General features: G+C 53.9%; 1 protein-coding gene across 1 annotated transcript in view; it reads left to right on the top strand.

The window, feature by feature from the left end:
• Positions 1-15,935, top strand: part of WNT7A (Wnt family member 7A) — a 61,053-nt gene that overhangs the window by 20,931 nt on the left and 24,187 nt on the right. The window contains exon 3 of the mRNA XM_047743619.1: positions 2,598-2,869. Coding sequence (XP_047599575.1) covers positions 2,598-2,869 — 272 coding nt within the window. The remainder of the gene's footprint in view (positions 1-2,597; positions 2,870-15,935) is intronic.

Genomic DNA, 15,935 nt, shown 5'->3' with positions numbered 1-15,935 from the left:
TGTGTGTCTGATAGTCTGTGCTGGGAGCTGGTGCCTGGGGACTTTGTCTTTGCTTCTCCAGGGGTCTTAGGGAATCACCAGCCTGGGGCCAGTCTTCTCCCTTAACTGGCAGCCTCTGAGCATGCAGAGGGACAATTCAGAGCCATATCTCAAAGGCAAGGGCAAGTCTCCCAGGTCCCAGGAGGTTCTGGTTTCCTCATCCCTCACCCTTGCACCTCCTGTTCTGCCTATGTCAGACCTGCTTGTTGTCTAGCTTTGCTGGGTGCATGTACGTGTTGGGGAAGGGGGCGATTTTCCAATCTACCCTCTTTCTGGGAGTCTGTCCATCAAGTACTAGCTCCTTTCCAATGTCCTGCCATGGTGGGACTCAGGGCCCGATCACTGGTCCTTAAGGCCTTAATTCGTCAGTTCCCTTTTCTACAGAGCCCAGCAACACGAGATGGCCACCTTCTGTTCCTGCTTGCCCTACTGGTAGTCAGTTCTCTCTCCTACACATGGCCCCCACGGGTTCCCTTTCCTTCCCGGGAAGCTCTACCATGCATTGGAAGATCTTACGCAGCATTTCTTAATTTCACGTAACCATTGTCAGGTATCCAGCCTGCCCGGAGGTTGAGTGTGCATGTGTCCGCTGTTGATGCCACTTTGTGCCCAGCCCTCTGCAGGACACTTGTGACACACTTATGGTTTCTAATACTGATATGATCGTTGATGTGTTTAGAGCCAGGAATCTGGGAGGTGCTCAAATCATGTCCTTCTCCATGCCCCAGAGGTTGAGATGCAGTTAAAAAGAGAGTGCCCAGGGTAGGGGTGTCTGTTGACCCAGGCACCGGGCTAAGATTGTCACACACACTACCAGAACTTCACAACAACTCCTCTCAGGTAGACACTGGCATCGCTTGCATTTCCCAAGCAGGGAGACTGAGGCTCAGAGAGGAGGACAAACTTGCCTAAGGCATAGGCAGGAAGTGGTAGACCTGGGATTGGAAGCCCTGTGTGAACAGGGGTACCAGGGATGGGCTGGCGTGGAACATCAGAGCCAAGGGCTCTGGTGTAGTAAACCCATCCCACAGGTGGACACAGGCATCTGTGTCTGTAGAGCGCGAGGGTGGTGGCTGGGGATGGGGTGTGGAGGCAGGTTGTTTGTATCTGCTAAGACACAACTTCCCTGGGTGAGGGAAGCCTGGAGGTGGATGAGGGTTGGATGGGGAAATCATCTACCTGAGCATGGGTCAGCGTGATCTGAGGCCGGAAGCAGCTTGGAGGCTGCTTCACCCACTCGTCACCCATTCCCCCCACCCCACCCCCGCTGAGGTCATCTACATCACAACACCCTGGAACCCTTCTCCCTGCCCCTTCCTGAGTGGTGGACCCTGCTTCATCTGTGTGGAGCCTCTTCCTCCAGGGAGCCCTCCCTTAACCTCCACTCTACCCCACTGCAAGAGCTAACTTGCTGAGCGCTCACTTGGGGCTTCCCATGCCTGGGTTCATTTCCGTCCTGACACTGCTCTTGAACCCATTTTGCAGATGGAGAGACTGAGGCTCAGAGAGGTTAAGAGATGGGGGACAGCACTGCTGTCCTCAGCTACTCAGGACCCTTCCACTACCACCTTGGCACCCTCTTGCAGAGCTTTTGTAAATCCCTACTGACCACTCCCAGCCTCCTGGCATAGCCATCTCCAGACAGCCAGGAAGACCTGTGGGAAAGCACAGCCTCAGTGCTCCCCAGAGCCCCTCCCCCACATTGAACCTTCCTGTCCAGGTTCCTTCCTGCCCCTTTCCACCCTGACTGTGGGCAGTCCCTCTCCCCTTCCCTAGCCCTTGCCTTCTGTATCAGACTGATGCCCTAGGACACAGACATGAACGGGGGCCAGCCTTCCCTGGAGAGGCTCACAGTCTAGTGATTAGGCCGTGGTGAAGAGGAGGGGCTGGACCTATAAATGTCAGGTGACCCACAGCAATAATAATAGGGACCATGAGCCTAAGACCTGCTGTGTTGGGCAGGTGCTGTGAGCCAGGTATGGAGCTGACAGCTTGACATGGACAAATTCTTAATGCTCTCCATCATTGCTCTGAGAAAGTACACTCGCTCTGTCTCCTTTTTACAGCTGAGGAGACTGAGGCACAGGGAGGGGTCATGGCTGGCTGAAAGACACAGAGCCAGGGATTCCCATTCCTGGGATTTAAGCCCTGGCCTCTGTGCATACCATAGGTATTTAAGAAATGCTGCTATGGTGTGTCGCCAGATACTATGAGTGTGCACGGGTGCACAGTTTACACAGCTACGTCAAGGGTGGTGGGCAGTGGGTGGTCATCAACAGAGGGGTCCCCTAATCCGATCTTCCAAAGGCTGGACAACTGGCCAGTGTGCCTTTCTCTTGCATTGCTCAGTTGACGCCCGGGGGCATTAGTAATGAGACTGGGTGGATGTGTGCATGGGGGAGTGGGGTGTCATCAGGCAGGGCCATCAGCCCATGATGGAGATTTCTGTAAGGTCAGGAATGGTGCTCAGTGAGCGCAGCTCCCCTTCTTACCCAAGTCTGGCCTTCTGCCGGGGTGCCTTGGACTTGACCCCCGTCTTCCTACTCTTCCCCTCACAGGAAGCCGGGAGGCTGCCTTCACATACGCCATCATCGCCGCTGGGGTGGCCCACGCCATCACAGCTGCCTGTACCCAAGGCAATCTGAGTGACTGTGGCTGCGACAAGGAGAAGCAAGGCCAGTACCACCGGGACGAGGGCTGGAAGTGGGGTGGCTGCTCTGCCGACATCCGCTACGGCATCGGCTTCGCCAAGGTCTTTGTGGATGCCCGGGAGATCAAGCAGAATGCCCGGACTCTCATGAACTTACACAATAACGAGGCAGGCCGAAAGGTAGGCGGCCAGGGAGGGGAGCCGGGCAGCTCTTGCAGACGTTCGGGAAAACAGCTGATCCCTAATGGCTGGTGTTGGGTCTCTGGTGGCGAACCACAGGGCTCTGCCCTCAGCCTCGTTCTGCTTGATGCTGTTGTCCATTTGCTGCTGGTCAGGACCTGTGTATGGCATAAAGCATGTTAGTTACCGGTGGGACTGAATAAGCGAATCTCTGTTAAAATCAATTGGATGTAACTCGGCAGGATGGAAAGAGGGAGGGATGGATGTGAAGTCCTTGGGTCCACAAAAATCAGCTATACAAAACTCTGACGATGGGGACGGGTTGAGGTGAGTTCTGCCAGGGCCGCTAAAATGTCCTTGGTCACCTTAACCAAGATCTGGAGCTCAAAATATGGGAGGCAACTGTTCCATCTCTATTGTCTCCTCAGATCCTCCTGGATTCTGGGTTCTTTATAGAAGAGAGTCAGGGATGTTTCAGGGTATTTCTAGCAGAGGTGGCTGGAATAGCCACTCTCACTCCCATGAGGAGGTGGCTGTCCCAAGGCAAGGGAGTACAAGGGTCTGCAGGCCCAGAGTATGGATTGAGGGCCTGTGGGGACTGAGGTCCCAGAGAGGCAGGTCCTGCCAGTGTTAGGACAAGCCAGGGCCATGGAGAAACAGATTGAGATATCAAGAAAGTGAGCTCCCCGTCCCAAGAAGTATTCAAGCACAGGTATCTTGACCAGGTGACTCGGGGCACCCAGGTTGGTGCTGCCTGGTGTGGGCAGTGTTCCAGGACAGAGGCCTGAGGTTGGGACCAGGTTCTGGGAGTGCCTGTGAAGGCCACGGTACTCGGAGCCCACCCTGGAGCTCCCAGGCCCTGGAGGTGCTGGGAGAGGAAAGTCTCTGGGGACTGGTTGGAGCTCCATAGCGAAGTGCCTGAGAACCAAGGCAGACAGGGAGGGGGGCTCCATGCCACCTGGGTGGGGGACGGACCACTGCAGGGACAGGACATGTGTGAGCACCACCATAGGCCACGGGGGCCAGGCAGGAGCAGGAGTGATGAGAGTGAGGGAAACCATGCATCAGATGATGGTGAACCAGCGAACCCAGGCCCCTTTTACCAGACTCCAGCTTGGTTCCCACCTGCTGGGGCCCTGCAGGAATGCAGGAATGCCGGCCGGACTCAGACTTGACGTGTAATTTTTAAGTGTTGGCATTGAGAACTGGTAGTCACCAGCAGACTCTTAAAAGCTACAGAAAAGATGAAAAGAAAAATCGCCGGAGTCTCAGACACCTCCATCTCCCAGCCGAGTGTGGGCCTCAAGCTGCTCATTTCGGGGGACAGGTGATGACGTGGCCCAAGTCTTGTGCTGCAAGAGCATGTCCATGGAACGGGCTGCCTTCTGGCTCCCGATGTGTATCAGCTCACTTAGTCCTTAAGGTGTCCCTGTGAATGGCCTTGTCCTTGTCCCTGTTTCACAGGTGAAGACATGGAGGCACAGAGCTGTGAAGTAACATGCAGAGGTTCCCACAGCTTAGGAGCCAAGCCAGAATCCGAACCCAGCTTGTCTGGCTCTCCAGCTGGCCTTCTTGGCTCGCCACGTGCTGCCGCAGCCCCCTGGGTTCCCACTCTGGCTCTGTCACTCCTTCCTTCACGGCAAGGAAGCAGAGCTGGCCAGAGTGTCCTTGGGGCTGAGGTGGAGAGCCCTTACCCCAGGGCCTGGCACATACTTAGTCCTCTGCCCAGGTTGGGTGGGATTACAGATTGTGCAAACGTGTGTCACGTTCGAGGGAGTGTGTCTGGCAAGTGGTGTTGGGGGTAGCCCGCACACCTGCAGGGAAGCAGCCCCCTGGCACGCAGAGGAAGGAGACCGGCCTGCTGGCCCTTCCTGCTGTCTTCAGGTCCCCCACCCTCCTCCACCTCTCCGGCCTCCTGCCACATCCTGTGTGTCAGAGCCGCCCAGGCTGCAGCGGTGAATCACTCCTGCAGAGCTGCTCACCTGGCCCGCCCCAGGATGGTGTCTTGGAGTAAAGTGTGAGGTCCTGCCTATTCAGTCCCATGGCCGGGAGCGCCTTCCTGGGGCCAGCACACCCCTCCAGGGTTCTCAGTTATTCATTCTTTCCTGTTTCTGTGGTCACATCACTCCTTAGGGCTGAGGTCACAGCTCCTAGGCTCCCTCCTGCCCTAGCAGCTCTTACTCCCTGAAGGCGGATGGAAGGAAGGCAAGTGACTTCCCTCTCCCTGTGCCTACCTGGTTGGGCCCCTAGGAGAACTAAAGGAGAGAGTTCTTAGCCTGGGATAAGAAAGGCTCTGTGATGTCACAGGGGAGAGGGGTCTAGAAGCCACACCACTGCAACAGGTGTGATGGCCATGATTGCTGTTCTAAGCAGCTCTGGGGTGATGCTGATGCTGGGAGCTGTCAGAGTTCATGAAACCAACCTCAGTGGGCTTCCTGGAGGAGGGGGCCCCCAAAATGAGTGAGGTTGGGCAAGGCAGAAAAGAGAGGTGAAGATAGCCCAAGTCTGGTGTGGGGATCTAGGGACCAAAAGCCCAGAGGTGGGGACTTAGGGCCAGTTCAGGGGCCCAGGGGGGCTAGTCTGTGGGTCCCTGAAGGGGTCACAGCAGCCGAGGAGCCTCAAGGTCACTTGCCAAGCTAAGGAGTGAGGGCCTTGCATTCTGCCCTCAGATTTTTCCTGTGGCTGCTTTCTTCTTGCTGTTCAAGTTTCAGCTCAGATGTCCTCTCCCCAGAGAAACTTCCCTTTCAATTCCTTCCTAGCCTTTTCTCAGATGTTGCCTTGTTCTGGGGTTTCTCCTCTTCCTAGACCATAAGCCTGATGTGGACAGAGACCCTGTGTGTCTCGTGCACGGCTACACACCAGAGCCTGGCATACAGAGACATTCCACATATACGGAGTGAATAGTTGCGTACCTGATGGTCACTGGTGAGCCACGGAAGGTTCTGGAGCAGAGGAGGAGCAGAAGTCCTAGGCACTGACTCCCAGGGAGGCAGAGTGAGGCCTTGGACAGGATGAGGAACAAGGTCTGGGAGGAGATCGAGCCGGGTCTAATTTGATGTTTTTGAGCAGGTGTAACTTTCCCAGCTCAGGGAAACAGAGCTGAAGGGATGCTCACCTACTAACTCTGGTTTGGGAGAACCCTTGAGCTGCCTTGCTGGAACAGCTGTTCACCCAGGCACTAAGTATTTTCCAGAGCACGGAGGTGGAATTTGGAACTTCCCAGCATACATAGGGAAAGGCCTGAACTACTACCAGTCCGGCCCATTTGTGGGGTACAAACGGAGACCACCCAGGGCAGTGGCCATACCACTCAGGCAGAGCACAATGGGAAGGCAGCTTCCCAGCCTAGCCCTGCAGGTGCCAGACCCACACCCTGTTCCAGGGCACCCCGGAGGCCCAGGCACATATCCAAGGGGTCAGAAGCAAGGACAGCCACTTAGCTGGGGGTTAGGAAGGCTCAGTGTGTCTATCAGCTCTGGGTCCCCTCCCTATCTGAGGCCTCCATTGAGCCATCTAATCCTCAGGTGCTGGGCAGGGCCAGGTAAGGGCACCAGGGAGAGATGGCCACAGGGTCTGGCAGTGTGCAATCTATTAATTCAAAGGCATGAGGTCTCACCACGGGGCCTTCCCTGCAACAGGCTTCCATGGGCCCCATGCACAGCAGAGGTAGAGAGCCGGCAGGAGAAAGGTGGCCAGCCCACAGCCGCTCCTGGCTGGGCATCTTGGAAAGGATCACAGATGTGTTTATCACCGTCTCCCTTGCTCCTACTGTGAGAAGACAAGACTCAACCCGACTGCGGGCTCTGGGCTTGTTGGCAGCGGTGAGAGAGAAAGGGAGGAGGAAGTCGGGGAAAGGGTACGTGTCCTAAGGGGCAGAGGCCGTGGCAGGCCCCATGAGGGGGGACCCGGGGCAGCCCACTGCCTCACCTGGCAGATGAGGGAAGGTAAAGGCTATGGGGCACCCTCCCCTTACAGATTTCCAGCTTGGGTGTGAGCCCGGGAGGAGCCAGGCGCTCCCCACTGGAGATGTGGGCCCTGGGCCTAGGGAGGTGGCAGCAGTGCTGCAGGCCAGCAGGGCTTTTCCTCCCCGCATCGTCTCCTGCAGCTGTGTGGTCCACAAGGTCGAGTGAGAGTGGCCAGGTGAGAAGATCAAGGGGGCGGGGGGTGGTTCCCGACAGCTCTTTCAGGAAAGTGATTTTAGAATTGCAGTCTCTGTCTACTGGCATTTTAGGGTCATGATATTTCTGGGTTGAAATCCCAGACTGTTCAGGTTGGGGTTGTAGAATATTAGGTCCACATCCTCACAGATGGAGTTGGGAATCATAGGATCTTCGGCTGGGAGGGAGAGAGGTGTTGGAGGCATGGGACTGAAATCTTTGGGTGGTGGAATTTGTGGCTTTGTGTGAATTCTTTCCAGCCTTTTGGGGAGATGAGCTAGTCTGGAGACCTCTAGGAAGAAGAAGGGGATCCTGAGCAGGGCTTTGAAGGCTAAGTAGGAGTCCTATTCACAAGGCAGGTGGGAAGGAGGAGGATAATTTAGGCAGTGCGGGCAGCTGGTGGGGTGCTTGGTATGTCTGGGAGAGAGGGGTAATAGGTGATGAGACTGTACAGGGAGCTAGGACCAAATGCAGGGCCTTGAATGCCAGTTCAAGGAGTGAGACCTTCCCTTTCCCCCTGCAGGAAGTTCCCGAAGGAGCTTTGGTCGGAGAGTGTCTGGGCAGATTTCTGGCCCTCTCTGGGACACAGTGGAGAACAGAGTGAAGGGGGCAGGGCACCAAGATCTGCCCAAACCCAGCGGGGGACCTCAGGGGAGTGGGGAGGGACAGCCATTTAGGAAGCAGAATAGATAAGACGCGCTTTGAGTTGTGTTTGGGAAGGATGGATGCCACTTCTCACTGGGGTCAGGACCTGGAACGGGGGGAGACCAGTCTCAGGGGAAATTGATTAGGGTTCCTTTGGGACTCGGAGACCCGGTGGGCTGCAAGTGGGGGCACCCAGGGGCATTCTGGATGCCTCTATCTTAATTCTGTAGAGAGGTCTTGGCTGGAACCACTTCCAGGCAGCCACCAGCAGGAGGCAGTAACAGAAGCCCTGGAGTTTGGTAGGCTTGCCCAGAGGGAGGATTCAAGTGGGAAAGCAGGAGAGCCGGGCACAGCCCTGGGGAAATGAGCACTGGGCAGGTGGACTATGGGGAGCAAAAGAGCAGCCATGGAGGTGGAAGCAGAGCCAGGGATGGGCCTTTCTAGATGCATTCCCCTGCATGAGTAGAATGCACCCCGTGGGGGTGCAGAGAAGCCCAGCCTCTGCCAGATTCCAACTCTGGAACCCCAGCCAGGGTGCTAGAGGCCCCGCCTCTCAGAGCCTCCACAACAATATTGCACCTGGCAGGGCAGGCTGTCGGAGGTCTTGCTGTGCAAAGGGAAGCGTGCCACAGTTCTGGGGGCCTTGAGGGAGGGAGGGGCCCCCGGCAATCCCTTCCTGGGAGCCTGGTGACTGAGCCCCCGAGAGGCAGCCCTGGGGACAGGGGCCCAGCTGGGACGGGGCTGGCCCTGCTGGAATGTGCTGCTTGCTCCAAGGGAGGTGAGCTCAGGGGGATGGAATTCCACTGGAGTGAGAAGTCACCTTCCAGTCCCTGCCCAGCCTCTTGCTCATGGGAGGGAGGGTGGGGGTCGGTCTTGTCCTTTCCTGCCCTGCCCCGTCTGGTCTGGGTGCTCCTGGGAGCCTGATTCCCACCCTGCCCTGACTGCAGGCAGGCCTATGAGTCAGGGGACACTGGGGACTTGGCCCCTGGTAGCTGGGGCGGGTCCCAGATAAGGTTTACTCAGCTATGCTCCTCTCCATCGTCCAGAGGGCCACTTGCATAGAGTGGTCCGCGGTGGCACGCTGAGAGCCAGAGGAGCCAAGTCCTGCCTGGTCTGAAGCCAGCTGACCAGGTGAGGTTGTGAGGAGACCTCCTGAAGCCAGCTGACCAGGTGAGGCTGTGAGGAGACCTCCTTGGGCCTCCCTGGCCTCCATTTCTGCCCCAGATCCAAGTGCAGATGTGGGTTTTCACCTTCCCAGATGGAAACGCTTCAAGCCAAAATTGAGGGGCATGGGTCAATGGTGGCCTTAGACAAATCTTGACTTCCTGGGCTTTGGTTTCTAGATCTGACATGTGGGGAAGGGGAAGACACAGGGTTCTTAGGACCAGTGGACACCAACTCTGTCTGAAACTACACACTCCTGGAGTTTGCCAGTCTTATTTCTGCCCCAGGGCCTTTGCACATGCTCTTTCTGCTGTCTGGAATACTCGTCCCTCAATCTTTGCATAACTAGCTCCTTCTTTTCCTTCAGGTCTCTGCTCAGATGTCCCCTTCTCAGGGACCCCCTCTCCCTGACTTTCCTCCCCTACATCTGCCTCAGCTCTCTTTGTACACTCCCCTGCTTTATTTTCTATGTCACACCACCATATGAGATGATCTTATTTACACAGCTCATTATGTGTGTATTGCCTGTCTTCTTCCACTGCAGTGTCAGTCCCCGGGTAGGGATGATGTAGGTTCACAGGTGCATTCCCTGTGCCTAGAACAGTGCCTGGCTTATAGTAAGAGCTCAGAAATATTTGTTGAGGAAATGAGTAAAATGACAAGTATCTGCTCTTACCTTGGAGAATTTCCCAGGAGTAAGATTGCCAGATAAAATACAGGACTCCCAGTTAAATTTGAATTCGAGATGACAAATTATTTTTTAGTATGAGTATGTCCCAAATACTATGTGGGACAGACTTACACTAAAAAGCTCTTTGTTGTTTACCTCAAATTCAAATCTTTCTGGGTTTCTTGTATTTTTAAATTAAATTTCAGATGTCGACATATTATAAATACACACGTAGGGGTCAGAACTCAGAAAGATCCAGTGTCCCTTTGTCTAGCTTTCTCCAACAGCTTGCAAAACTACAGTACAATATCACAGCCAGAATACTGATATTGGTACAGTCATGACACATAACATTTTCGCCGTGGGAATTCCTGTGCTACCTTTTTTGAGCTATATTTACTTCCCTCCCTCCCATAATGCTGTCCTCATCCCTAGCGATCTCTCTTCTATTCTCTGTTCCTGCAATTTTATCATTTCAAGAATGTTGTATAAATGGAATCCTCTGGTATCTAACCTGTCGGGATCGGCTTTTTTCACTCAGCATTATTCCCTCCACGTCTATCCAAGGTGTTGTGTTTATCCACGGTACATTCCTTTCTATTACCGATTCCATGGTGTGCCTGTGCCTCAGTCTCTTTTATAACCATTCACCTATTGAAAGACATCTGGGTGGCTTCCAGTTCAGGTCCATTACAAACAAAACCACATTGGACATCTGGGTATCAGTTTTGGGGGAACACAAGGTTCCCTTTCTCTGAGATAAATGTGCCAGAATGCAATTGAGGGGATGTACGGTAGTCGTATGTTGAGCTTTGTAAGAAGGTGCATTCCCACCAGCAATGCACGAGGGATCCGGTTTCCCCGCATCTTCACCAGCACAGAGTGTTGTCACTGGTTTTTGCTTTTGCCGTTCTGGTAGGTGTGTGCCATATCACACTGCGGTCTTCATGAACATTTCCCTAATGGCCGATGATGCGGAATGGCCTTCCATGGGCTTATTTGCTGTCTGTAGATCCTCTTCGGTGGGGTGGCTGTCCATGTCTTCTGCCCATTTTCTAATTGCATTGTTTGTGCCTCTATTGTGGGATTTGGAGATTTCTTTATATATTCTAGATGCTACGCTTTTGTCAGACACATAGTTTGCAATTTATTTTTTTTTTCTTCAGCGTATAGCTTATCTATCCATCCTCATCCCCAGGGTCTTTTCCAAGCAAGTACGTCTTAAGGTTTGATCAGGCCCAGCTGATCAGTTTTCCCTTTTCTGGGTGCTGCTTTTGGTAGTGGCCAAGAACTTGCTGACTCCTGGCCCCCAAAGGTTTTCCCCTATGTTTTATTCTAAAAGCTTTTATAGATTTCCATCTTCCATCGAAGTCTGTGATTAGTTTTTTAAATTAACTAGTTATTTTTAAATCAACAACGGCTTATTTCTTTTTTTTTTTAACTTGTGTTTTAAGATTTTATTTATTTATTTAGTTGCAAGAACATAAGCAGGGGAGGTGCAGAGGGAGAGAGAGGGAAGCAGGCTCTGTGCCAGACACAGGGCTCGATCTCAGGACCCTGAGATCATGACCTGAACCGAAATCAGGAGTCGGCTGCTCAACTGACTGAGCCACCCAGGCACCGCATAAAATTTATTTATTTTTAGTTGCAGTAAAATGTAACACTTAACATCGTAGTTATTCTGAGATGTACATTTTGTGGTATAAATACATTGTCTTGTTGCTCCGTCATCCCCACTCCGCCCATCACCAGAACTTTCTCATCTTCATAAAAACTGAAAGTCTGTCCCCATGAAACACTAACTCCCCGTTCCTCCTCCCCTGCACCCACCATCCTGCTTTCTGTCTCTATGCATTTGACTGCATGCGTGGAATCATGCAGTATTTGTCCTTTTGTGCCTGACTTATTTCACTGAGCAAAGTGTCCTCAAGGTTCTCTGGTCCCTTTGGAGTTAACTTTGGTTTAAGGTGTGGGTTTGAGGTCAAGTCTCACTTTTTTGGCTGTATCGATGCGCTCAGCCTTGCCACCTGACAACCCTACCTAGCCCCTACTGCTCTCTGGAGGACGGTGGCTTCAGGACAGTGGAAGAGAATTCTAGAACCATTTTAGAACTGAGACACTTCCTTGGGCCCATTTAATAGAAGAGAGACAGACACCAGATGAAGAGAGCCCTTGCCAAGACCATACACATGCCAGGAGAGTGGAGGGTGTAAGAGGTGTCCCTGGGGCCTGGCTTCCAGCTCTGTCTCACTCACTCCTGGTCCCCGCCACCAGCCCAGCAGGGAGCTGGGCTTGCTGAGGTCTGATATGGGAGCTGGGTGGTCCATTGGGGACAACTCCCTGGGATGACCAGGCTAGGGTGTACAGGCCCAGAGGAAGGAGCCAGAATAGGTCTGGAGTAGAAGCTGCTACGGATGGGTGAGAGGAACACCAGCCCAGGCCCTGGGTGGAGGATACCCCTGAGGCCAGAGATTTTTCCAGTTTTCTCTGATGACACAGCAAGGGCAGGTCCCAGCCGGGCCAAGTCACTGATGCCTTGGTAATAGCTGTGGTGGTGCTGGGGAAGGGAGGGGAGGAGATCAGGAGGCTACAGGATGGGGAGCAGGGCCAGAGCCCATAGAAGGCAAACATCTCTGGGTCCCCAGCTCCACAGAGCCTGGTGCTCAGTAGCCCCCTTTGTTCCAGGTGAGCTGCAGAGACCACCTCCCAACCCTGACCTGGGAATAGGTCACAGGGAGCCACAGGGAGCCCAGGGTATGCCCAGAGGAGGTGGCTGGACACTCTGGCCTGGGTGATTTCCCCCCCCGCAACCCCCACAGTCATGAAAGATGGGCTAGGGGTGATGGTGGTAGGGTAGCAGGCAAGACCAGGACTCATGAAAATGGTGGAGGAATAAGGGAAGATGTCAGTTTCAGCTCTGGTGAGAAAGAACTAGCTACCAAAAAAAGAGATAGGTTCGTGGGCAGGTGTGTGTTTGCAGGGAGAATAAAGGCATAATGCTAATATCAGCTCTTGAAATGCATGTACTCATTTACTCCCGCAACAGTTTTATGAGGTTAGCATTCTCTGTTGTTGTCTCCACTTGACAAAGGGAAAAACTGAGAAACAGAGAGGTTAAGAAACTTGCCCAAGGCCATACAGCTGGCAGGAGCTCCCCCTCAGATTTGAACCCAAGCCATATGGCTCCAGACTCCCTCCCTGACCACTGAACTGTCTCACCAGCCTCTGGGGTTCTTGGGCTTGGATGCATTTATTCTCACACCCAGTTCTGACACCCCGTGATTCTAAGATTCTCAGATCCCCTGTTTTGGGGAAACTTGCAGTCCTCGCTTAGCCCCTAAAGGATCCAAGCGTCTGGTAGTTTGGGAGCTGTGGATGACTCAGGCACTGTGTATCCTCTCCCACTCTGGGCACCGGGTCCTGGGTCAGTCCTGGGCCACCATCCTCTGCCCGGGAGAGAACACTTCCGACCGGGAGGAAAGTTGGCTGTGTGAAGAGAATTCTTCACATTGTTCCTCTGCAGTGGGAAGGAGATCTGGGCTGTCATAGTGGGGGGCTCAGGGTGCCACTGGACGAGACGTCCAGACCTGGCCTTGCCCAGGAATGCCCACACCTGCTGTGAGACCTGGGGTTCCTTCTGTTTTAACAGGGTTTCTGGGCTTGCTCGGCCTGTGAAGGCAGCCTGGGGCGGGGGGCACATCGTCTCCCCCTGCCAAATCCCCCTCATCCCCCACAGACAGTTGTGGGGGTCACCTTGGCATCTCCCAGAGCCCAGCATGGGGCCTGGCATGCAGTAAGTGCTCTCAGTGACTCGGGGTGCTTAAAACTGTGCCGTCTGCTACAGTTGCCAAAGGCCAGGTGGGGCTATTTCTATTGAAACTAATTACAAACAAATAAAAAGAGACACTCAGTCCTGCAGTCTGCACTTCGAGGGCCAGGACCCGTGTGGGACTCGTGGCTTCCATGTAGACGGTTCGTCATTGTGGGGAGGTGCGTTGGACGGCCCCTGGCCAGTTTCGGCGGCAGTGGGCACGGACGCTGGCGTCATTATTAAGGGGACTCGGGAAGGTCTTGGCAGCCATGGCAGCGGATCCTTTCACCTCCTGGCCCCCAGCCAGCCCAAGGGGTTCTCAAATCGTGGCCATCTGATTTCTCTTAGAAGGAATTCCCGGTGTGGCTGCTGGCCTTTCAGCCATGGGGCTCATTTGAAACCGACCTGAGGTGAGAAGGGGGCCCTGACAGGCCTCCCAAGTGAGGTGAAGTCGTGAGGGCTCGATTTCACCGTGGTGAGACCTAGTCAAAAGGCGCCCACCAGGGACAATTGCCGCCTTTGTCCTCGGGGGAGACTAGGACTCCTGGGTGTTATCAAACCTGCTGGGATGAGAGGTGGGGGAGCCAAGTGGTGGTGGGGGGGAGACGGGGAGGGGAAGGGCAGGAATGGTCCTAGAGGGAGAGAAGAGGAGGGGAGCTAGGAATGTGGGGGAGCATGCAGGTCACTTTCCCTAGTCCTGAACACTTGCATGTCCTTTGAGGAGAAATCCAGGCGCTAGTGTGTCCTGCAAAGGGGCTCCTTGCCTGACAGAGGGACTTCTTTAAGTCTTGGCCTTGCGGGGTGTCTTTGAGATGCAGGTAATAAACACCACTCACAGAACTCTACCCATTTCACTGGCCTAACAACCCTGGGGAATGGGGTTGGGGGGAGAATTCTTGTGAACTCCATTCCACAGATGGACAGCTGAGCTCCAGGCAGCAACCTGGGTTGGCTAAGGCTCCTGGGTCATCCCAGAGGTCGGAATGAGTGCCCTCATCTCAGGCCCCCCCCCAGGAAGTGGGGGGTGGGGCCAGGCTCTGGGCCAGGAGGGTGCAGGCTGTTGGAGGACAGCACTCGGCTACTCTGTGCGCCTCTCTCAAGGCCTAACGTGCTGGCTCATTCCAAGTGACCTTGTAGCATAGGACCTATGTGATCACTCCCATTTTACAGATGAGGAAAATTGAAGCACAGAATGGTTATGTGGTACACTGAGGTTGCTCAGGTGGAAAGCATCAGAGTCAGGATTCCCTCCCAGCCCTCTGCTTTTGTAGCTTGCATTCCATGAAGCCTCTGCTCAGCCCACAATAGTGCATATTGTGTGTGTGTGTATAGTATGTATATATGTATGTATGTGTGGGGATATATATACGTATAAAATATGTGTGCTGAGCAGGGAGCCCGACTCAGGGCTCAATCACAGGACCCTGAGATCAAGACCCGAGTGGAGGGCAGATGCTTAACTGATTGAGCCACCCAGGTGTCCTTAACAATAACATTTGTAACATACTTTGTAATTCACAAAACCTTTCTTTAACACATTGATGGCCAAGGCTCAGAACGTGCCTCCAAGGGAGGGGTGAAATTGTGCCCATTTTGCAGATGAGGCAGCTGAGAGTCTGGCTGGGTGCCACTCAGTCTGCTGTGAGGGTGGGGAGTTGTTCTTTCCTGGGCTTTGAGGGTCCTGGGCAGGGAGGCCGGGCAGGGGGGCCTCCTAGCCACACTGTGCTCTTGACTTATGAAGGGATTTTGGCCTTTTGTTCTGAGCTGAGAGATGGGAGTGACACGCTGTGGAAAGAGCTGCAGGAAAACCCCAGCTCTGCAACTTGTTTGTGGCATGACCTTGGGCAGTCCTCCTCCTCTGAGCCTTGGTTTCTTTGCCAGGAGAAAGGCAATGATTGGTACTTCCCAGACCCATTGTGCAGACTGAAGGTTCTCATGCCTACAGAGTGCTGGGTCCCATGCTCTCCTGCATGATGAGGGCTGGGAAAACAGTAGCTACTATTATGAACATTGTTATTATTAGTAGCCATAGTGGTCATTTTAAAGCTACAGTAAGGTTTTTATCCCTATATTCTATTCCTAAGGATCTTTCTAACTGTCAAGCTCTATTTTTCCCACATACCAGACAAGTAGCATGCTAAAAGGTCTGGGGAGAAGGAGATGTCTGGGAGATCATCAGGATTTGTCACTTTACCGAACAGAAAAGGTCACAAGGGGACCAAGCCATTGCCATGCCACACTGGTCCTGGGCTCTCCAAGACAGAGGCGGTCCATCTGGGTCTATCAGTCATGTCTAAGCAGCCACCTCCAGAGAGGGCCCTGCTCCTGTCCTTTCTGGACCCATGACACGGGTACCCAAGGTCTTGCCACATTCTGGGACCTGCAGAGTTGCCCAATCCTGTCTCCTGCCCAGACTTCCCGTCTCAGCTCCAGCCTCACACATCCAGCTGCCTCCCACTCCCCACTCCAGGATGTCTGCGGGAAGCCCCACCTGTCCCAAACCTCCCTGCTCATCTTGCTCCCATAAATAGACTCCTGCTTTCTTACCCTCCAGCTCAGGAAATGGCAGTTCCATCCTTCCAATTGCCCAAGCCAAAAAGTTTGGCTTTGTCCTTGACT

This window comes from Lutra lutra, chromosome 1 (assembly GCF_902655055.1).
Source record: "Lutra lutra chromosome 1, mLutLut1.2, whole genome shotgun sequence".
Lineage (NCBI taxonomy): Eukaryota > Metazoa > Chordata > Mammalia > Carnivora > Mustelidae > Lutra > Lutra lutra.
The sequence above is the reverse complement of the archived record's forward strand: the minus strand, read 5'-3'. Positions and strand labels throughout refer to the sequence as shown.